Source organism: Pseudorasbora parva, chromosome 6 (assembly GCF_024679245.1).
Source record: "Pseudorasbora parva isolate DD20220531a chromosome 6, ASM2467924v1, whole genome shotgun sequence".
Lineage (NCBI taxonomy): Eukaryota > Metazoa > Chordata > Actinopteri > Cypriniformes > Gobionidae > Pseudorasbora > Pseudorasbora parva.
The window spans coordinates 12,230,353-12,253,606 of NC_090177.1; the positions used below are offsets into that span (position 1 = coordinate 12,230,353).

Genomic DNA, 23,254 nt, shown 5'->3' on the forward strand with positions numbered 1-23,254 from the left:
CACATATTGCATACACTACAACATAAACGTAACAAATATTTCTGTTTTCACCCAAAACTTGAATTCTTCTCAATGCCTTTATAAACATCTCTGGAAACTGTACCTACTGTACACAACAGTTATACCCGCGGTAGACTAATCGATTACAACAACAATAATGTTTAATTTCTAGCAGCTACTTAGATAATATTCAGACAGACAGACAGACACACAGACAGAGACAGACACACAGACAGAGAGAGACAGACAGACACAGAGACACACAGACAGAGGCAAACAGACACAGAGACAGACAGACAGACAGACAGACACAGAGACAGACACAGAGACAGACAGACAGACACAGAGACACACAGACAGAGGCAGACAGACAGACACAGAGACAAACAGACAGAGGCAGACAGACAGACACAGAGACAAACAGACAGAGGCAGACAGACAGACACACAGACAGAGGCAGACAGACAGACACACAGACAGAGGCAGACAGACAGACACAGAGACAAACAGACAGAGGCAGACAGACAGACACACAGACAGAGACGGACGGACAGACAGACAGATAGATAGATAGATCTTGTCAAAGTGCTGACGCTGCAGATAGTTACAGTTGTATGTATAAAAGCTTTCATAACATGCTGTAAAATTAATTGTGCAAAATACTTGAATATTATTTTAGTAGCTGCTAGAAATTAAACATTAGGCTATTGTTGTTGTAATCAATTAGTCTACCGTGGGTATAACGTTGTGTACAGTAGGTACAGTTTCCAGAGTTGTTTATAAAGGCATTAAGAAGAATTCAAGCATTAAATAAGTTGAGCGAAAACAAACGTTTGTTACGTTTAGGTTGTAGTGTATACGTTCTGATAATTAATGAACAACATGTATGCAATATGTAATTATGTTCGGTAGCTGCTAGAAATTAGGCATAATTATTGTCATTGCTATTGTAATTAATTCAATTACTGTGGCATGTTATGGGTAACCTAAGCACTGCGATGCATACTGTTTCTTAAAATAAAAAGCATAAATATAATAGGCTAAATAAATGAATATTTGTACAGTTTGCACTGTAACATGTATACGAATGCGTTTCCCTTTATTCTCACACGACTTCTCTCCAGGTATAACGTGTACGTTTTTTGTCTCCTGCCTTTTTAAGCAATACAGAGTCTGCATTCACATATACGTGTTAATGCAAGTAATTACCACAGCAATGGCAATTATATCTCATTTCTGGCAGCTACTAAAAATAATTACATATTGCATGCATGTTATTCATATGCACCGTGTCATTCCACTGAAGCATTCATTAGTTCACAGCATCTCTGTAAACTCGAGAGCGACAGTGTGAGGCTGGTCTTGTGGGCTGTCTCATGTTTTCTCCGGCCCCTGTCTCTTTAATAAACTCGTGGTTATCTAGTGTAACAAATGTCTCGCTGCCATCATCAAGTCCAGAGGAGGAGGAGGAGTTTTTAATGTTCAGTTTGTTCTATGGATCGATGTTTGCTGCTGGCATCGCCGTGTGTGTGTGATATACACTATTTTTCCTGCCCTTTTCCTACTACGTTTCATACGAGACCGGGAGTCTAAGCGAATGACAGCGTTCGTCCCTTTGGCTCTGGAAACAAAAAGAAAAGAAGAAGAAGAAGAAGAGACGGAAAGAAAAGCAAAGCAAAGCAAAACAATCCGCCATAGATCTGTCTATCTAGGAAGGAGAGGTACATTAAAATAGAGACACCTGATTTCTGGACAGCGTTTCTGAAAAACTGGATTGTACGGAACTGAAGTGCATTAGAGAGTCGCTATTGCGTGTGTATGGACTATATCAGAGCGCTTATACTGAATTTCACCTGGGCTCAATTTCACTGTACGTGAACTAAAGAGAGTTGAACATGCCAAGGAGGAAACAGCAAGCACCCAAACGGGCTGCGGGTAAGATTCAACTTGACACCTATCATTTCACATTTATCCCGACATGAATATGGCTATTCACGAGCTCACGAGCGTACGAACATGTATCTGAATGAACCTATCTTGTGAAACGGTATGATGGAAGCGATAGCGCTGTCTCCTAGAAAGAGGATGGTTAATATATCAGAGAATGATGCTTTGATGCACCGCAAGGGAATATACGCTTCGGTTCCCCGGCTAAAATCCGCCGAAAGTTTTTAAACTTTGAAATCGACAACGAACTATTTCACGTTTAAATGAACGCAAACACGCTCGTTTATAATGTAAACAGCGTTCGCTTTGCTTCATCAAATGAGCGGTTTGAATATCGTAACGTTTTTTAGCATTATAAACGGACCGAGTAGTGAACCTTGTGTAACCCCTGTAACGTTGCGTTGGTCTCGATCACTATTTTGCCTTACAAAAATATGTAAATATTAAAAATATATATGTGTATATACAAGTTAACTTTATATTTTCTCTGAAAACAAGTATTATAGGCCTATGTGCCGTTTCGTTATTCAAGTAACGTTAGCCTATTTTTCATGTTTGCATATGCGTAACGTTATAGCTATAATCGAAGTGAATTAGTTAAGCAAGGCTCACTTCTTGGCCTATTTATAATGTTAATTTACTGCTGCTGTTCACACAATGAAGTAAAACGAACTTTATTTTCATTTCAAACTAGTTATTTACACGTTAAGTAGCTGTTTTGGTCATTGAAGTTTAAAAAGTCCAAACTTTAGGCAGATTTTGTTGGGAACCGAAGAGTGATTGTAAATACACTGAGGGGAAATGCAGAGTGATTTTGAAGAGATGTGCTGTTTTGGATCCGAATATTGGTTGAACTTCCTATGAACCCATGATATCTCATAGACAAACGGACACACACAAACGGAGTGCAGGCACGCGCGCGCGCACACACACACACACACACACACACACACACACACACGCGCGCGCGCGCGCGGATGCTTCCTATAGAGCGCGAAACACACAAGAATAAAGCCGTTTAAAGTACATCGTTTATTTATGTTTCAGTAACATGATGAGGTTAACCTGCTATTGTGCTTTTAACGTGTTAATTGTATACCAATGTTGTTAGTACATGTTTCTCGAAACCTATGAACTAACTACCTAAGAGACAGCATGAGGGCATCATTTTGAATAATATTCACAATGAAGCTAAGAGTAATCAAGAAGCTAAACAGTGAATGCTCTTTCGTTTTGCTTTCTTGTAGCAGTGTTGACAATACACTTTCTTTCATAGGCTGTGTGTCAAATCCTTGTGAGCTCTCTACCTAGGTAGCATGTGTGTGCATCATTTTGAATAATGTTCATAAAGTGCCTGTGGTGTTCAAAAGTCAGTTTTATATATATATGGTGCTTTATACAAACAGATTGTTTCAAAGCAGCTTCACAACAGTAAACAGGAACAATGATCAATGATATAAAGGTACACAATTCGCTAGGTTTTGAAACACAGCCATAATGTTCTTTAAAACTGGCTGGCTATTTACTGAAACACTTTTCACTTCTTTCTTTCCCCCTTGGGCTTCCACTTGTCATATGATTGATCTCATGTCACATTGGATTTATTGATAGATTAATTTCTAATAGATTCATTTATCACCGGTTCTTTGTTAGCCTTCCCATGACCTCAGGTGGTGGCTGTTCAGATTATTAAACGACTTAAAAATATAAGTTTGATAATGCTCCCTTAAACATTTAAAGGATTTTTTTTTTTCCTGGGCTACTTTAATTGTTTTACCCATACAATTTTAGACTTTTAATGCATTTAATTTTGGGGTGGCATTCTGCGAGTAGTTTAACGAGTAATAGTTTATTAATAATAATACATTTAATTAAATCTAATCAAATTGATCTGATACATTTTTTGGGGGCCAAATTTGAAAGAAATAGATTTAATTTAAGGGCAGCCCGTACGCCACAGGTTAAAGCACAAATTTTTCATTTGATTGTCTTTAACCTAAATAAAGCCCATTAGTTGCAGCATTTTCTACATTCACAACACTGTAAGAAGCGGAAGTTTGCTTTTGAAAGCGCGTACAGCAGGTTATTGTTTTTGCGTACATTGCCGCCAGATGCTCGGGACGCTTTGTGAGGTGGAAGGATGATCACTCTTTATAATAACAGTAGACAAACCCCACAGATGGTCATCACACTCTGCCAGCAATGGCGGATCTTAAAACCTCCTGAAGACGCTAAGTCCCTTCTTCCTCGTTTCTACTTTGTCTGTCACTTTCCCTCGGCACACACACACACACACACACACTCGTCGTTCCCCCTAAAAGCCCCTTCCCTCTAACAAAGGCGGCGCAATTATTGGGTGAACTTTTGCGAAGATTCCTAAGCGATCCCTTTACACGCTCTGGGCCTGCTCGCCTGTAATCTGGTAAATGTGTCAGCCCTATGGAGAAATAAGCCTTCCAGAAGAGTTTCTTCATTGTTGAGGTAATTGTCTCCTCTTTGACAGGCACATTCATCAGTGGCTTAATGGTCAATCAAAAGTTGGCAGGCAGAGTGTTTTCATTCTTTCCTATCCACTACATTAGGAATACTTAATCAAAATGTCTCCCGGTAATGGCTATGAAGAGTTCATGACTGACTGATCTGTTGTCTGCGCAGATAGAAAATTAACAGCTCGGCGCAGGAGAGATGTGGGCCCGCAGATAAACAAATTGTGCATTAATATTTCATCTTCGAGACCTGGGATGTGCTATCAACGGCAGAATATTCCAGGCCCCGTGTTGTCATTCCCCCCACCCTTTCCTCCTGACCCCCCACCCCTCAAACCCCCACCTATATTCTTGAAGGCTTTTTGCAGCTGTAACTCATTTCCCTTGATGACTTTACTGGGGTTACAGAGAGTGACGACAAATTGATTACCTGGCAGAGCAAGAATGGAGCGGCGAGAGAGACGCAAGCTGACAGTCATGTTATAATAATATGTTTAATGATGTGTGGAGGGGTGAACAAGGAGAGGGAGAGGTATTAAAATAAGACCAGAGAAGATGCAAGGAATGAGATTTTTTTTTTTTTTTTTTTTACTCCGCCCCCCTTTTCCATTTATCGTACAGTCTTTTTAAGATCTTCAGGGTTCTGGGTATAAAATGGCGTTCATTTCGTTATGTGGCGGCAGGCATGGTTATCATTTTTTTTGCAGTGGAAATGTGGTCATTTAGAGTAAAGACGCATCCCTGCGGGCTTGCACAATTAATATTTGTGGTGTGACTAGTTAGCGGTCACTGGAAGGTCGGATGGATTTACAGTGTTCAAAATCAGAATGTTTAAGATTATACAATTTTGGTTTTCTAACAAACTGACAGCTAACAAACTCTATCCCAGTTAGATTGATCAATAGATAAATGGATGGATAAATGGATAGACAGATTATTCATGGTGATTATATTGAATATTATAACTAAGTATTATTGAATATTCAGTGGATATTGAATATTAATGTATTTGTGATTATTTTGCTGGAGATCTACTATAGCATGATGAATATGGTGATGATTTAATGTTCTTTTATTTGGCCTTCCTGAAGGTTGTGTGGTTAGATTGTTGTTTTGATTATGTGAGCGTTGTTTTAATGTTGATTTAGTAGAGTCCGATTTAAACATCAGTAGCATTGAGTTGATAGTTTGATTCGAATCGGTTCAGTGAATTGATTCTTTGATTCAGTCTTACTGTGGTTTGTTTATTTGTTTGCATTACTCAAAAATCAGCCATAAGCATTTAAAGAAGGGGTTCGTTTTTAATATGCATATTTATTAGTGCACATAAAAGAAAAGGACCAGCTTTATATTAGGTGGCCTTAACTACTATGTACTAACATTGTAATTAATCATTTGATACAATGCACTTATTGTGTACATACATGTTTTTGCATTGTACTTACATTTTAAAAATACCTGCATGTAATTACGTCTGTAGTTACATTTGTAATTACACAGTTGGCACTTCCCTTACACCTAACCCTTAAACTGACCCATCCCACCACACCCGTCCCTAACTCTACCCGTATCCCACGTTAATATCAGCAAAAGTGTTTTGCAATATAATATGAACACAGTAAGTACATTGTACTTATTTTTTGATGTAAGTACATAGTACTTAAGGCCACCTAATATAAAGTGTGGCCAAAGAAAATGATGCAGTAATACTAGTGCAATAAGCATACCTTGATTATTGATAACTAGATTTTTACTGTATGAATCAAGCATTTTGAATCTACATGGCAACAATATTTGGTTTGTGAAAAAAAAACGATGGTTTCTAAATCACTCTTTAACACCCCTTTCAGAACAAATACTAGTCACTATAATCGACATTCCCAGGCCGCACTGCAATGAGCTTTCCAATGATATTTCTTACTGGATTATGTTTCTAATCAGTTTTTGAATAGTCCGTGCTTCAAACTGTTGGCCTAATTTGTTGTTAACAAGATAAATTGTAGTACAGACAAAGGCATTAAGTGTTGCAGTGCCAATAAGTGAGTGACAGGGGCTTCTGGGAATTTGCTTCTTAAGTGGTTTGATCTGGAAACACTGGTGGATCGAGGCAGTTGTTCATAGTGGTGTCCAGGTAGAGACGGTGCAGCACATTTTCATTGTCCAGGTTCTGCTTGAATCTGATGCAAAAGGCTTGCTCTTATTATCATGATAATCACATTGTTCGATTTTTATTCAAGCTTGTTCAAGCATGTTTAATAATGGGTGTAAGAGGCCCATTATTTTTCTGTCAATTTAAACATATATATATATATATATATATATATATATATATATATATATATATATATATATATATATATATATATATATATATATATATATATATATAAAAAAATATACTTTTTTTTAATCTGCAAAAAATGCTGTAGGAGTTTTTCCAGAACTTTGAGCCGTTTTAACAATGACTTTTATTTTTACTGGATTTTTTGTGAATTACACTTTTTGTATACTAACCTACACCATACAAATAAAAATGATATACCATAAATGAAGCTTATCATAGCCTGTAACATATGTGTGTTAAATAATATCATTAACTGGGAAGGAATGTTCGAGGCCACGCCGGTAATATGTAGCTGTCTTTCTTGTATTTGCCATCTCTTTGTATCCCCTATCATACTAATACTCCAGTATTTGTTTATATGACTGTAACAGTTAAACCACAGCAACGATTATCCCGTCTCCGTGGCGGTGATGTCATGATATTTCCGCCAGCATGCCCTTGCGGTGGCAGGTGGAGCTGGCGGTATCACTTTGTGAGGCTTTGCTCCTGGAGTCAGACAGGGCGGTGCTGCGTCTAGGTGAGAGAGGAGAAGCCTCCTGTGCCCTGGAGCGCTTGACGCTCTACTCCGCTCCCCTGCGCTCCTCAGAAGAGGGGAAAAAGCCTGCATCCTGATTGGACCCGAGCACCACGTCGCCTCGTACCCCCGCTGCCACAACCGCGCGTTCACCTTGCCTTCCCTCAGAGACCTGCACCAGTTTCCAGGCAAATGACACAATTTGATACGCCAGCGGGACAATCGAGGAGGATAATGTTTTTACGTGATCATCTCCGCAAAAAGCTATTTCTATTGCTTTTTTCTTCATTAAACACAACAATGATGAGGTTATGGAGGGACTTTATTGCTCTCGGGCTAAACCTCATTACTCCTGCCAGACATCAGAGTATAAAAGAAATTACAAAATGGCATTTTGTACCCGGTCTGTGCCGATAGCATGTCTGGGAGATTGAGGTCGAGGAGGTAAAGGAAGAGAGGGAGAGTTGATCTGTGTCAATTTCTCGAGTGAAAGTCAGACAGGGGGAAAAGGCCTAACGACAACACAAAACGCCTTTTGTGTGCTCGGTATTTGATTACCGGCAGGAATTTTGATGGTGTCGCAGTGTGCCACGGCAGTTAAAATAATCGCCTGGGATGCCAAGCACACCTGACTCTTTCGGAAAGCAGTTCTTACTGTAAAAACTGGAAAGCAGTTCTTACTGTCATTGCGGCAACGCAGATCGCGAATGGACTCGGGGACTTACTTCAGTAATTGTCGGCTGGTCGCGGCAGGCCATATGCTTCCAAAGTTGTTCAAAACAATCAGTGTGGGCTCATATTACCATGTCCAGATGGATTTCAGACAGGGTGCTGCGTCCAGGCGAGAACTGCGGCTCTGGATTGGGTTTCACATCTCGCTGTCATATTTACCCCTCTCCTCCGCGATAGGATCCTGTTGATATGAACACAAAGCTTTATTCTGTTTTTGAAGATGTTATGATCACAAGGGCACCAGACAGACATGGTGTACCCACTACACAAGAAAGATACTCATGTTTTCTCTTTGTTTTGTGTCTGCAGAGCCACATAAACATCACGGATGTTCCAGACAGATATATCAGATGTGCCGTTTATTAGACGCTTTGAGAATATTGACCATACTCGCGTGGCTGATAAACACAGAGGTGTTGGTTAGCTGCTGTTTCGCTGATTTTTAGTGAATTATATCCATTGTGGATCACAGCACTTTATAATAGAGGGTTTTTAAAAAGTTATTATTAGAAATATATGTATATACAAATATATAATATGGAAATTTTATTATACACACATTTCTAATAACTTTTTAAAAGCTATATATTTTATATATATATATATATATATATATATATATATATATATATAAAACTGATATTTTAGATGAAAATAACTTAAGAAATATATATAAATAACTCTCAAAAATCCCTCTATTTTATATATATATATATATATATATATATATATATATAAAATGTACATTTATTTAAAATAATAATATAATAATTTATAATTATAAGAATTATAAAGATATTTTTGATTCCCTGTATAATTTCCTTCTTGAAAATAGCTACAGATAATATAACGCACAAACACACTCGGTTCATGTGCAGTCAGTTGTTGATGTGTGTACCAAGCCTGTGTAACCATGTTTGATTAGGTTTTTTTTCTCGTGAGACGTGTCTGTAACTCCACCTCTTGTTGCTCTCGTTCCTCTGAGAATCCTCCTTTCTCTCGCCTACTTACAGTTCAAGAGAAGATGGCAGAAAAACTGGACCTTAAAAAAAGACGGAAACTTCATTAATCTAAAAATTGTCCACGGTGTACCTGATTTGCTTCCAATCAAGTGCTTAATGAGTCTCAATTAAGATTTATTATGCAAATTAACCCTGGCCTGCTACAGTCTATGGGGCAGGAGCTATGACAATATTTTGTTAATGGCACAATCCATACCAATTAGAAAGGCAGACTTTCACAAGATCAGGTTTAGCGTCAGACCAGAGGGTATACAGGAAAATATGATGTGCTTAACATATCCTAAAATTTAAATGCGTGTAGTTTTTCTCTAGATATAATTGTATAACCACAAATATCAGTCTTGCTAAATTACCTCTAATTGCATGAATTTTTCATGTTTACCAACTGTGTGTCATCGTATTTTTACAGGCACTATATCAAATTTTAATTCCGCATTATTATCAAACCTTAGCCTTGTCTAAGAGGCATTTTAAAGGAATATTTAATTAAAGCATCTGTGGAAATCACATTGATTAATGCATGCAATAAATGGATAGCCTCAATACTTGCACAGATAAGAGTGCAAACGTTTAAAATCTTAAAGGCGGCCGTTTCCTCGCTGCTTCACTGGCGGGTGTCCAAACATCAAGTCATAAACCTCAGGCCTTTTTTTGTGTCTTCATTTAACATGGCCGCTGATGGCTCCCCGACAGCTTTATAGCTGACAAGTTTCATTGCACGTCATGCCGTGCAATTACACGGGAACTAATTTGATGAATCAACTCGATATTCCCGAGTCCTGGCTGGCCTTTCAGTCCATTTTCCACCTAGAGGTCACCAGGAGCGCAGCCTGCAGAGCGCCCGCAATGACTGCGTGTACGAGTCAGGAAGTTCACAAAGTAGACAAAGATCAGGAGAGCGTGAGCGTGATACCATATGCAAACACAATTGTTATTCATACTTATGTTAGAGGACCATTTTAGAGTAGATCGTTTGCATATTTTTGCATGTTTTAGAGTACATTTTAGAGTGAATCATTTACATATTTGTGCTCTTTAGTGAACATAACAAATACCAACAGTTAAGTGAATTTCTCCAAGCAGTAGATGCTTGTGTAGGGCTTTTATAATCACAGAAGGATGAGGCTCCTAACCGACACAGTGCACCTTTTTCACCAAACAGTTGCTGCAGATGTTTTAAGACTGTTAAACAACACCAATAGGCCGCAGCTTTGATGCAGATCTCACGTACTGGATGTATGACTATTTTGCACAGGATTTGCGTCTAACAAATTACAATTAATTTCATACTTTCACGCCGTCAGCATATTTTAGCGCTCTGATTGGAATCGCAAAGACACCGAGTGGTTTTGATGGAGCAAGTCTGCCATAATAAAATGTCTTGTTTGTGTCCTTGCAGAGCTCTGAGTAGACGCCCGCACGAGCCGCGCTGCGCCGTTCTGCTGAAACTAACAGCTTAATTGAAACTCATTAAACAGCACTGACAGCTTAGGTGTCCTTGCAGGATATAGAATAATTCAGTTGTACTTACAACTTGATTAAGAGAACTGGATGAACATATTAATGATTAGAGGCATTGTGCGGGTACAGGATTTAACAATACAGCAATGTGTGATTGTTATTTTTAATGGCTGATGAAATATCAGGCCGCTTTAAAAAGTTCGGGTCGGTGGAATTTGTATGTTTTTAAAATGCGTTTTTATGCTCACCAAGGCTGCATTTATTTGATTAAAAATGCAATAAAAACAGTAATATTGTGAAATGTCATTTTAATTTAATAACTGTTTTCTATGTGAATGGATTTTAAAATATTATTTATTCCTGTGATGCAGAGCTACCTTTCCAGCGTCATTACTCTTAGTTAGTCTCATTAGTCCTCAATCACATGATCCTTCAGAAATCATTCTAATATGCTTCTCAAGAAACATTTTTATTATCATTATCAGTGTTGAAAACTTGATGAATATAGAATTCAAAAGAACAGCATTTATCTGACATATACTGTACATGTATTGATATTTTTGCTAAATATTTGCTCATCCAGTCCTCCTTTGTATGTATTTTAATAGTTATTTGGATTTATAATTATATTTACTATTATAATTGCATATATTTTAATTTGGAACAAAATTATACAGATGGTGAATGATAAATCACTGCATATCCAACGATTGCATTACAATTATATGTCATCTATATTTCTTCGGAGCAAACGAACAGGTATGTGTGTATTCGCACAGGCCTTGTCAGTTAGATTAATGACAAACGATTCAGTGACACAATGACAAAAGATTCAGTACTCGACACAAGCCTGAAAAAATACACATCCCGCATCGTCTCTGCTGGAAATGAACGGCAATAGGAATTTGCCAAGAACTGATGGCCCCTGTAATGAGTGTATGACTAATATTGCAATTTAGAAAAAGAAAATAAATGTGAGCAAACCAGTGAAATTATGCAGCATTACACTCCGCTGTGAAGAACTCTCTCTGCTAAAGATCCTAGCAAATGTAATTTCTCCTATTAATTGCCGTACCCTCTTGAAACATTTTCCAACTTTGTGAAAGCCTCGATCATTTTGGTGAGGGTGAGAGGAATGAGTGTGATGGAGCTCCTTTTATCTTATTTTACAAGACTTCAAGTCAAATAGAAAGAGTTGAACTTCATGTGATTAGAAACTTGCTGAGGCTCACAGTTCTTTCACTCTCCACAGACATGCTAATCACCATTATTAACATCAACTTCTCTGCTGGAGTCCACACCTTTTTACAATTTATGGAACGGTTCACTCTAAAAATTGGAATAATGTCTAAGCTGCAAAAACGGTTTTCAACATGGATAATAATCAGAAATGTTTCTTGAGCAGCAAATCATCATATTAGAATGATTTCTGAAGGATCATGTGACACTGAAGACTGAACAATTCATCACATGAATAAATTATATTTAAAAATGTATTAAAATAGAAAATAAGTATTTTAAATTGTAGTAATATTTCTCAATATTGCAGTTTGTACTATATTTTTAATTAAATAAATGCAGCCTTGGTGAGCAGAAGAGACTTCTTTAAAAAAAGGTAGTTTCCAAACGTTTGACCGTTACTCTAAATCAGTTTTTTTCTTTTTCAACAGAACACAAAAGGATAATTTTGGGCAAATCTTCCACAGAATGACGGTTCCTATCAACCATGTCTGTCAAGCTCGAAAAACTTTATAATAAGGTTCTATTAATAAATGTTACATAATGCATAAAATAACAATGAGCAATGCATTTGTTAAAGTATTTAATGACCTTTGTTAACCTTAGTTACTATAGGCACTGAGCATTGTTAGTTTATATTAGCATAAGTCCATTAAATAATATAATAGACACAACTTTTGATCATGTTCAAAAGTAATTTTAGAGAGTCTAGCAATAGCAAGCTAGCTTTGAAAGCATAAGATCCCGCCATCCCTTCAGAGAGCGTCTCCAAAGCCACGCCTCCTACAAAACACATGAACACACACAGCTAGAGCAGAGTCTGCAAAGCCTCACGAGAGACAGCATTAGATTACCTCATGTCTCAAAGTATAACATTATAATAATAATAAACATAAGCATCTTGCTGCTGCAGATTCATTTCAGCATTGACTCATAAATGTGAGTCTGAGGATGTGAACAGCTCCGGGTAGAATGTTATCTCATAATTACGGTTAAGACATGGCGTGAACGTGGACGTATGGAAATGCATATGTTGGCAGGCAGGTAGATCATCCTATCATTGCATTCGGCCGTTTTACCTCTGAGACTTCCACAGAAGATATATGTACCTTTTTTTAAAATATGTAGACCACTTCTATTATTGATTGCTATCAGGATGTGAACAGATGTAAAACAATAATAATAATAATTTTAAAAAAGGTTCATGAAAAACACTGCCTACCCTACCTTTAACCAATATAGTTAACTAATTGAACCTTATTGTAAAGTCTTATGAAGTTCATGATAACTGTGTGAGAAACAGACTGGAACATCATTTAATTTCATCAGCAGTCATAGCAAAGACTTTAGATCTGTAAAGATGGTGCATTCCTGTTAGAATGGGAGAAACTGCAACTCGCAATTTGACGGAATAAGTCCCGCCTTCAAATTAAAGAGACCTGCAGGTTTTAGATTTCGGTATTCCCCCATTCAAATAGATAGAAGTTGTTTTTGTACTAGCAAAATAAGCTGCCCGGAGGCATTACAAATATGGGCGCTGAGTGAACCGAGTTCATGGTGCTTTTAAGTCGTTGACAGACATCCAATAGTAATAACAACAACAATAATTTATTGTATAAAAAAAAAGAGCTGTGTGAATATTTTTCAGAATTTCTCCTTTTGTGTTTTATTGGGGGAGGGAACACACATGAGTTTGGATTTGGAACAACGTTAGGGTGAGTAAACGATAGAAATGTTGTTTTTTGCAGTGAACTGTCCCTTTAAACCATGACTGTGTTTTCAAGTTTAAAAATTCCACTCGTGTCCTAAATGAATTCTAACACGCCACGCCAAATCCACTGTATTATTGACATTACCAGTACATTTCCCCTTTGGCATGACTGAATTATACACAAACAGCTAATATTAACATTCACATTCTCCCATAAAAGTTTACGTGGCACCCGTCGACCAAACACCAAATCGAGTCCCCGCGCATCTGCTGGTATCTGTCAATATGTGCATTCCTGCAACATTTCGGCAGGCACGTCGCACCCCTCACTATTTTGTAAATCTGAAAGGGGGGATTTCCTCAAAGAAGGGATTTATAGCTCCATGCCGGCTTCACATGATTGATAGCACACAGTGGAGCCTTTGTACAGGAAGACGCATGCCTCACTGTGGGCCAACTGCATCTGTCTGAAACAAAACATGATGCCAGGCCTTCCTGAACACTCGGTCTTGAGTCATCGTGAGAAGCTTCCAGTAACCTCCTCGTGGGTGTAGTGTTAAGTCGCTCACTGGACGTGAAAACGTGTGAGAGTTGCTGCTATCGGGATGTGAATGGAGAAATGCAGATGAGCTGCTGCCGACTGAGACCTTTGACTGTTCGCTCTCGGGGGGGGGGATCTGAGCTTCGTTTAGTTTGATTCACTGAGATTTGACTCATTTTTTGACTCACGAGTGGTTTCGATGGTTTACACGTCCTGTGAATTGCTTGTTTTTATACCTGTACGGAAATGTTGGTGTTTCCAGTTAATAGAGTGGTAAAACTGTTTGGGAACTTCTTAAAGGGATAGTTCACCCAAAAATGAAAATTTGGTTTTAGGAAATTTACTCACCCTCAAGTTTTCCAAACCTTATTTTCTTTCTTCTGCTGAACACAACAGAAGATATTTTGAGGAATGTTGGTAACCTATAGTTAGAAAAAAAATACTATGGGGCCCATCAACTGTTTGGTTAGCAACATTCTTCAAAACATCTTTATATATATAACTTAAGAACAACTTAGTTTATGAAAACGATAGAATTTTTCATATTTGGGTGAACTATCCCTTTAAATAGCTAGCATCATTATTATTCGCTTAACTTAGTTCAGTTTTGGACTCTATATAATCATTTTATAATATAAGAGTATTTTCGAGTCAACGTCAAATGTTCAACATTTACACATCTATTTCCATAATCAGACTTTTTTCCTTTTTTTAAACTATAAATTCATATACTTAAATTTGTAGCTTTTAAATGAAAGTGGTTTGGGGGTGGATTGGTTTTAAATATTATTATTAATAATTATTATTATTATAGTTGTTATCATTATATATCTTTTTTGGTGGTGGGGGGGTTAATGTGGACATGAATCATGCACAAAAAGATAAAGGATGTTTTACTTGGATGAATACTTATTATTATTAAAAATCTTTATTTTTATTTTTATTGTACCATGTTAAACACATCTGACATTATATCGAGTTGTTTGTGGATTGGTTGAATGTTAATTTTATTTTTTAATAATACAGTGCATGTATTATTAGTTTTATTTTTTTAAACAAGAAATCCACATTTCTTCAAAACAACAACAATAATATAGTCTGATAGTCTTGCCTTACATCCTTCCCAAACTATATAAATAGTTAAATGTGTTGCCATTTCATGTCATCTTTAAATGTTGAAAAAAATGTCTCGAACCATGGTATTCATTTTCTCTGGCATGCTTTCGGTGTTATTACTAGAAGCAGTAAATTTGAGGCTTTCATTAGGTCAAAAAGGAACCTGCTTCAACTCCTAGCCGATCAAATCAGCATATAAATTGCAAACGGATGCAGATCCATCTATCTGCTCCACGCCGGAATCCCAGAATCCTTCCTTCAGTGTGCTCATCTCCTTCCCCAGTCATTTTTCACCTCTCTGTTTGGAGAGGTCTCTCACAGGGGGCACACATCTGTCTCCCTGCCCTTCAGTCTACTCGCTTGACTTTCCCCTCCAAGGCGCACTGTTTAAAGATGTGCAGCTGCCTCACCGAGAGCCAGGATGGCCACCGTGGAGGCCTGTAGTTAGTCCGTCAGTGGCTGAATTTGCTTGAGTGGAGCCATGTGCGGCTAAGCCTGGGAGGCTGAGGTCCTTGCTGGGATAAGCGTTTTAATACCTGCCATTACGCTGCCAGAGGGAGTCATTAGGAGCCAACGGATCCTGTTGCAGATCACAGTCAAATGAACGCCGGCCCTCATTTTGGCCCGGACGACTCCCGTCAGAGCTGCAATGAGACCCAATGACCCTCGAGAGCGGTTCGAGCCCACAGCCCGCCTCCTCTCTGAAAGCGCACCGTTTTTTTGGGTCCCCAGTTCTCTGTTACTGTAGGCGTGTAATTTGTTAGTCATGATTTATGATTTGGGAATTTTTTTTTGTCATGCATTTTGGAAATTTATTGGAGTGTCTGAATAGGAAGCTCAATAGTCTTTTGCTTAAAATTGCTCCTATTCGTCATGATAGTGACACTTTAAGTTGGTTTTAATTTCTTCTTCAATGTCAGTTTTTCACTTTCTGAAAAGTTTTCTAGTGTGTTACATCTATCTATCTATCTATCTATCTATCTATCTATCTATCTATCTATCTATCTATCTATCTATCTATCTATCTATCTATCTATCTATCTATCTATCTATCTATCTATCTATCTATCTATCTATCTATCTATCTATCCATCCATCCATCCATCCATCCATCCATCCATCCATCCATCCATCCATCCATCCATCCATCCATCCATCCATCCATCCATCCATCCATCCATCCATCATCTGTTTGTTTGCTTTAGTATTAGGAGCTTTTGCTCTTTCAATCTGTCGTCTATTTTACTTTATTTATAGTTGCAGTATCAGAGATTCTATCTATCTATCCATCCATCCATCCATCTATCTGGTCAGTCCATCCATCCATTTATCTGGTCCATCCATCCATCTATCTGGTCGGTCCATCCATCCATCCATCCATCCATCCAGGTTTATCAATCCATCCATTCATCGTTATATATCATTCTTTTGTTCTATCTATCTATCATTCTAGCTATATATCAAACTATTATTCCATCCATCCAGCCATCGTTCTATTTCATTCTTTTGTTCTATCTATCTATCATTCTAGCTACATATCAAACTATTATTCCATCCATCCAGCCATCGTTCTATATATTGTTCTTCTGTGCTTGCTATCATTCTATCTAGCTATGTATCATTGTTGTTCAATCTATCCAGCCGTCTGTCTAGCCAAATTCTAAATTTCAGTTCTTTTTAATTCTGAGATTTAAAAGGAACGGCTTGTTATAGTAGATTTACTTCTAATCTTCTGTTATTGTAATCTGTACCATGAGTAATACTAATAGGGATGATGAAGATCTGTGTAACAGCAAAAAGTCCAAAGCATGAATCTTGACACCTTCTTGACTTTGATATGGTGTCCGCAGGCCTTGTTGTCTAAGATCCTCCCATCTCATTGGTCAACAACACGCAGAAGGATGGTGTAGAGGTCAGATGTGTGGCTGGACGCCTCCAGACCCGTAACACCAGGCCCATCTGAATGCATTACCATCCAGTACGGCATCGGGACTACACGCGTTATAGCCGATAGCAGTTCTGTGATTGTGTTTTATCGTCATTACAGTGCAAATGTACTGCATTGTGTTTTTGCGTGCATGAGCGCTATGCATCCATGAGCTGGAACGTGCCAGAGAAACTCAGAAATGTGTTCTATTTTAGAAAGGGACTTCCTGGTGATTGTACAGATACACACTATTGTGTGCCAACCTGCTAGCAGATGGCATGAGAGTGACGTTGCCTTCGTGGTCTACTTATACTACATCCATTTCCTGTCTGAGGCTTGAAGCTGATGTAACCAGACCGGGGATCTGATTAATTGAGTTTTCAGAGGATTTTTATAACGTTGCAGATGTTCACATGCACATAACACATGTGAAGCACACATATTTAGTAAAACTACTTTAAAAAAACAAAATAGACTAGTCTGTTAAACTTGTTTTCTTTTTCTATGAAAGAAAACATTTATTAATGTTTAAGAACATTCAAAACATTTAAATGTACAAATATTTAACCAAAAATGGTAAACAAAAAACTTTTGCACTTGTTCAGAGATAAAAAAAGCCATTATTACAGAAATCTCTGCATCACCTTAATGTCATATGTCCATAACACCACCCAATGCACTTTAATAAAAAATAAAAACACTTTGTGACCGATTAGGGATATAGCATTTATATAGTTTTGTATTCTTTATATGTATTGTATTTGTATATATACTGAATCACATCCCTATTAAAAAATGTAATGCATGTGTAATGTAATGTATATAAAAAATGTAATGTATATATATATACACATATATAATGCATTACATTTTTTAGAAACATTTTTTTAATGTTTTTGGAAGAAGTCTTATGCTCAAGGCTGCATTTATTTTATCAAAATACAGAAAAACTCAATAATGTGATATAATTATGTGATTATAATTTATAATCAATTTTAATATACTTTAATTTTCAGCATCATTAGCCAAGTCTTCAGTGTCACGTGATCCTTCGGAAATCATTCTAATATGTTTGATGATTAGTCGACCATTGTGACCCGTTCCTTATAAATATCTGATTTTATGCAGCAATTAGCAGGTAGCAATTAGCTAACTGGATTTAGATTAAACAGTAAATCATAGCGTTGAGCTCTGTGTGGGTTTGATTCACTGCAGATTGTTCGCAGAGCGCTTCTGTAACGTTTGACCTGCCAGTGGCCCCTGTGGCCCTGTTTTGCAGAGGCCCATGGGAGCTTCCTGAAGCCCTGATTCAGGTCTCATTGCTTCCTGTCTATTTTGCTTGAGCTGATCAATCACAGAGACGAATGTGTCTGTCAACGCACACGTGGCCACCGCCGCACCTGCTCGATACCCCCGCGCTGAAACACTGCCATCTTAGCGGCTCTTGACAGATGTTCCCCACTTCAAAACACGTCTGCGCGTCTATCGCTCGTGTTTGTTTGGACGAGAGGGCATTTAGGCATACGCATCCTTGCGAGGATATGTTTGCGTTTTAAATTGAATTAATTACACGATATTAATCAAATTAATGGCATATAAGATCGTCTTCTTGCATCTGTCACTCTGTAGGCCCCACAATTTGCGCTTTTTTGCACGGTTTCTTTGTGCGCCGGCTCGTGTGTATGCGCGTTCTCTTCTCACTGGCAGTATGTGGCTGGGACACAGGCATAAGGTAGCACACGGTGTCCAGATCCCTCCATCAGGGACCTCATCAGACTCTGAATTTCCTTCCCCTCTCGCCTCAGGCCATCCATATTCATTTCCTGTACTGATTTAGGCCCAATGAAGAAAGAAAGCTGGCTTCTCTTTCTTCCCCCCACTGGTCCTCCTGCCTGCCGCCTTGCGTGACAACACACTGTAATTGCATTGGATTAGTAAGATGGTGTACACAGCCTGGGTCAAATACCTATTTGAGAGATCACCGTGTGCTAGCGTTCATACAATTCTTTGTTTACTTGCTGTGCCTTCAATCAAATATCTGATGTGCATTTTGATGCAGTTATGAGATGTATTAAAATCGTGAATTACGGTCTATTTATTGGAACAAAGGAAAACATTTATTGAATTATAAAAGCTGCAACAATGAAAGTTAATTGAATTGTTTGTTTACAATATGTCATTCTTTTCTAAATCAGCACTGCTGCGAAATACAATGAAGATTGGGCTTATCATATCACATTAAAAAAACACACTTTTACCATATTACAACAGCAGTAATGACAAAACGTCATACGGGAGTGTGTAAAAATGTAGACTTAACTAGATACTTGGTTAACTAATGGTCTAGTTAATGTTAACAAAACTGAACATACATACATACACATTTTTTTCTGGATTACTAAGTTAAAGTTGCAACGCACAAAAACTGGTTGTTTATGTCATGTTACGTTGTTGATCGTAAATATAAAAATATATTTTTATAAACAAATATTGTTGTGGAGTAAATGCATGAATAAAGTTTAGTTTATTGACAAGAAAAAAAATATCAAGTTGTATCATATTGTGAAAAGCAAAAGAAAAAAGTTAAACTTAGCTGGTTAATGCTCACAAGTTAAACGCGTTTAGCCTATGCCAAACACATTTTTATTGTAGAATAAAAGCATTATTTTTTCTTAAACAAACATTGCTGAAAAATGGGAATAAATGCATAAAGGTAGATTTTTTTGTGTTAAGACTAGTTAACTATAATGTTAAATGTTGTAAAATAAAAGCCTAATTTTATAAACAAATGTTGCTGTAAAATGGGAATTAATGTATAAAGATAGGTAGATTGTGTGTGTTGACATGAAAAAGCATTAAATTGCAGTATATGTTAACTTTAACCTTGAGTTAATGCTCAGCAAGTGAAATTTCTTGTTCATGCTATATCGCGCTAATCGTACAATAAAGTGTTATCTTCTAAACAAAGTTCAGTTGGTTCGACGTGAGAGTTTTTAAAATCATATTATGGAAAGCAAAAGCATAAAAGCAAAATGTGTTGTTGGACAGAACAAAGGTTGGCCTGAAAAGCTATTGAAAGTTACCCTACATTTAAACCGCTCGCAACACTCTCGATTGGAGAGTAAAACAATTCTACATGAACGTTTCTTCCAGTAGATGGTTTAAAAAGTAGCTATGTTGCTATTAGTATGTAGATTTTTAGTGTGATGGACTTCTCTTTGATTTGTGCTTTTCTGGTGTCTGTCATCTTAAACAAAGAGGTGATGTGGTGCGCCATTGTTGGATGGGATGATATCGTTACATTAGCCGCACACACCAGAATCAAACCCCATGATTACACTGGTGGGCGTAGCTTTTTGTTCTTCCAGGGGGGAGGAAATTGACGGTAATAAAAAAGAAGTCAGATGACTTAACTCTGTAATTACTGGCCTGTTTGCATGATCCTGTATTCTATTTAAGAGCTAAGTCTCAAACGGCTGCTACTTACCAGTTAAGATTAATCCTGCCATTAAACCTTTGGCGTTTAGAGAATGCAAACTCTCTTGAAAAGGTCTGCCGGTGAGATGCAGTAAGTGTAGATGTACATTAGTCTCTGGCTCTGTAAACCCTTCGTCTGCGTTTGACATCAAACGGACACACACACACACACACTTGGATAAAGTCACCTAAGGCTCAGATCATGAGTGGTAGGAATGTTCTACCGCCCACAGGCATATTGAACAGACAGATACTGCGGTTTGCAAACAGCCCACATTGATCATTATTCATGAAAGACAGTCATATGAAAGTTCTGCTTTATATAGAGAGAGCCCGCATAAAAGATGCAGTCAGACGCGCACGCATGACCCTAAATGTCGTAGAACGGGTGTGTGTTTATGTGGGCGGATGAGTCTCATGCATGTACGACTGTTTGTTTGTTTGTTTGCCTGCAATTATAGCCCGACACACGCGTCTTTGAATACAAATGTGAACGTGTGCTAAGCGCATATTTGTTTTATGGGCATTTGAGGCCGTATGTTTACATGCTATAATGATTAAGTCTGTAATGAGGTGCGTTGGGCGCGCTGTCTGTGCGCGCGTCTCTCCAACGTTAGCGCACACGCCAAGCCCACTGGCAAGCTACGAAATCTCAGGCCCGTGAGTAATTGACCCGTTTTGATAAACGCCTCTGAATGACACCGGCATAATTCACCCTAAAAGTTTGCACTGTCACCGGGATGAGCTAACTGTCTCGCGCAAATATATGGGTGCAATTTTCGAAATAGGTTTATAGCAATCCTTGGGAGAGGAGGGCGAGATAGTGATATTACTGACTTTATTACTCTAGCTGAACATCATTCGGCACCTTGCCCTTTTTGTACCTCCGTTTCTCTCTCTATCCCCGCTGTCACATACGGCTAGGGCTTTGTAGTATCGGATAACCCGTTTTCTGGTCATGGAGCTTGATGAATTGCGTTAAACGCAGGGCTCAGCAATAAGGGTCCGGCCAGCCGTTCACATTTTACATGCCCTGGTGACATTTTCACTGGCCCTGCAGGCAAAAATTACAAGTTCAGAAGGTTTTTTTTAGCTGCATGTTATTAAATGAAGTGTCAGAAGCAATATATGTAACATTAAGATTTCATGCAAGAGGAATTTACAAATACATGGCTAACACTTTACAATAAAGTTCCACTTATTGGTTAACATAAAATAACAATGAAAAACACTTAAATTAGTTCAACATGTACTGCCATAGCCCAAAGTTGAATAATAACGGTTGTATTTTATTAACCAACTTATTAACAACTATATTTTCATGAATTGTTTTCACAACTTTTGTCAAATCAACTTGGATAACGTGGTTCAGGTAATATAAGATTGTTAAACCAATCTTCATAGTATTAACTCAAATTTCAATGAACTCAAACTTTTAAAGCAACCTGGGTAACTTTTTTAAAGTTAAACCAACAATAGTTTTTACAGTGTTTTAACACTTTACAATAAGGTTTCTATGCTAGTTAACGTGAAATAAGAATGAACAATACGTCGACAGCATTTATTAATCTCAGTTAATGTTAATTTCAAAATCTACTAATACTCTATTAAAATCAACAGTCTCAAAATCAATATTTGATAAAACATTTAGATTTCTTTAAAAGACTAAATTAAAGCACACACACGTATATTGTGTGTATGTATGCATGCGCGTGTGTGAGTGTGTGTGTGTGTGTGTGTGTGTGTATGTATGTGTATATATATATATATATATATATATATATATATATATATATATATATATATATATATATATATATACACATACATACACACACAGACACACGCATACATACTTTTTTAAGTAATTTTTTTAAAGGGTAAATAATTAGCAATAATTTATAATTTATTATAATCAAAAATAATTATTTAAGCAGACCTTTTTAATGTGGCATACATATTTACATGTATTGAATCACAATAAAAAATGATCTTGCTGTTTGATTTTGATTTTTTTGCGGCTATTTGCATCTGCGTCTCGCTGTTCTTTCAGTGTCTCGCTTCATGAGCACGGCATTTTTTATTATTTTTTATTTTTTACAATTAAAACTTTTTCTTTTTTCATATGCAAACAGTTCTGAACCTTGGTTGAGGCCTGTACATGTATTTAGTCACTTTAGGTGTGGCAAATTTTGCTGTCATATTATCTATTTTTAGTGTTGTTTTGAGATGTCTCTTCTGGTATTTCCAAAAGAAAGCTTTATGTACTGCATATCTTCATAAATTGTCATGACAGTCTAGGCTTTTGTTACATTAGGATAATTAGACATTTTCTCTATTACTATCATTATTGTCCGCTTTTGAAGCAATTAAGTGCAATTAACGTTTTGTGCGCTGTATTTGTTTTTGGGTGGTGCGTCAGACCTCTCCTGGATCAGGTTTGTAACCCTTAGACAAAAACATACGGGGCAGCCTATGCGGTCACGATATACAGGGTCTCTATAATGCATCCCTTTAAATAAATGCAGACAAAAGAATCACTGTTGCAATGCCATCCAGCTCTGATCCCACAAAACCTTGGACCACTCCCTTCTTGGCTCCCAGTGAATACTTCCCTTTAGTGCCGTGATCGGCGTTGCCTGAAAAAGTTCCTTATTCTGCACGGCTGAAGGCTTGTGGGCTGGGAATGGGCTCTGTTGACTGGCAGCAATCAATCATAAAGCAGGAACAGGCTAAT

The 23,254-nt window shown here is 37.6% G+C and overlaps 1 protein-coding gene and 1 long non-coding RNA gene across 4 annotated transcripts in view; one reads left to right on the forward strand and one right to left on the reverse strand.

Moving 5' to 3' along the window:
- Positions 1-23,254, forward strand: part of LOC137078398 (teashirt homolog 2) — a 190,783-nt gene that overhangs the window by 127,671 nt on the left and 39,858 nt on the right. Inside the window, exon 1 of one of the 3 annotated variants that reach the window (XM_067445639.1) lies at positions 1,443-1,935. The exons of 1 other annotated variant lie outside the window; for it this stretch is intronic. In XM_067445639.1, the coding sequence (XP_067301740.1) occupies positions 1,896-1,935 (40 nt within the window). In that variant the 5' untranslated portion in view covers positions 1,443-1,895. Of the gene's footprint in view, positions 1-1,442; positions 1,936-8,182; positions 8,437-23,254 lie in introns of those variants that run through there. One more of the 3 variants, XM_067445638.1, reaches the window with a different exon arrangement.
- Positions 7,119-23,254, reverse strand: part of LOC137078399 (uncharacterized) — an 89,067-nt gene continuing 72,931 nt past the window's right edge. Inside the window, exon 3 of the long non-coding RNA XR_010905299.1 lies at positions 7,119-8,204. This is a non-coding gene — a long non-coding RNA (uncharacterized lncRNA). The remainder of the gene's footprint in view (positions 8,205-23,254) is intronic.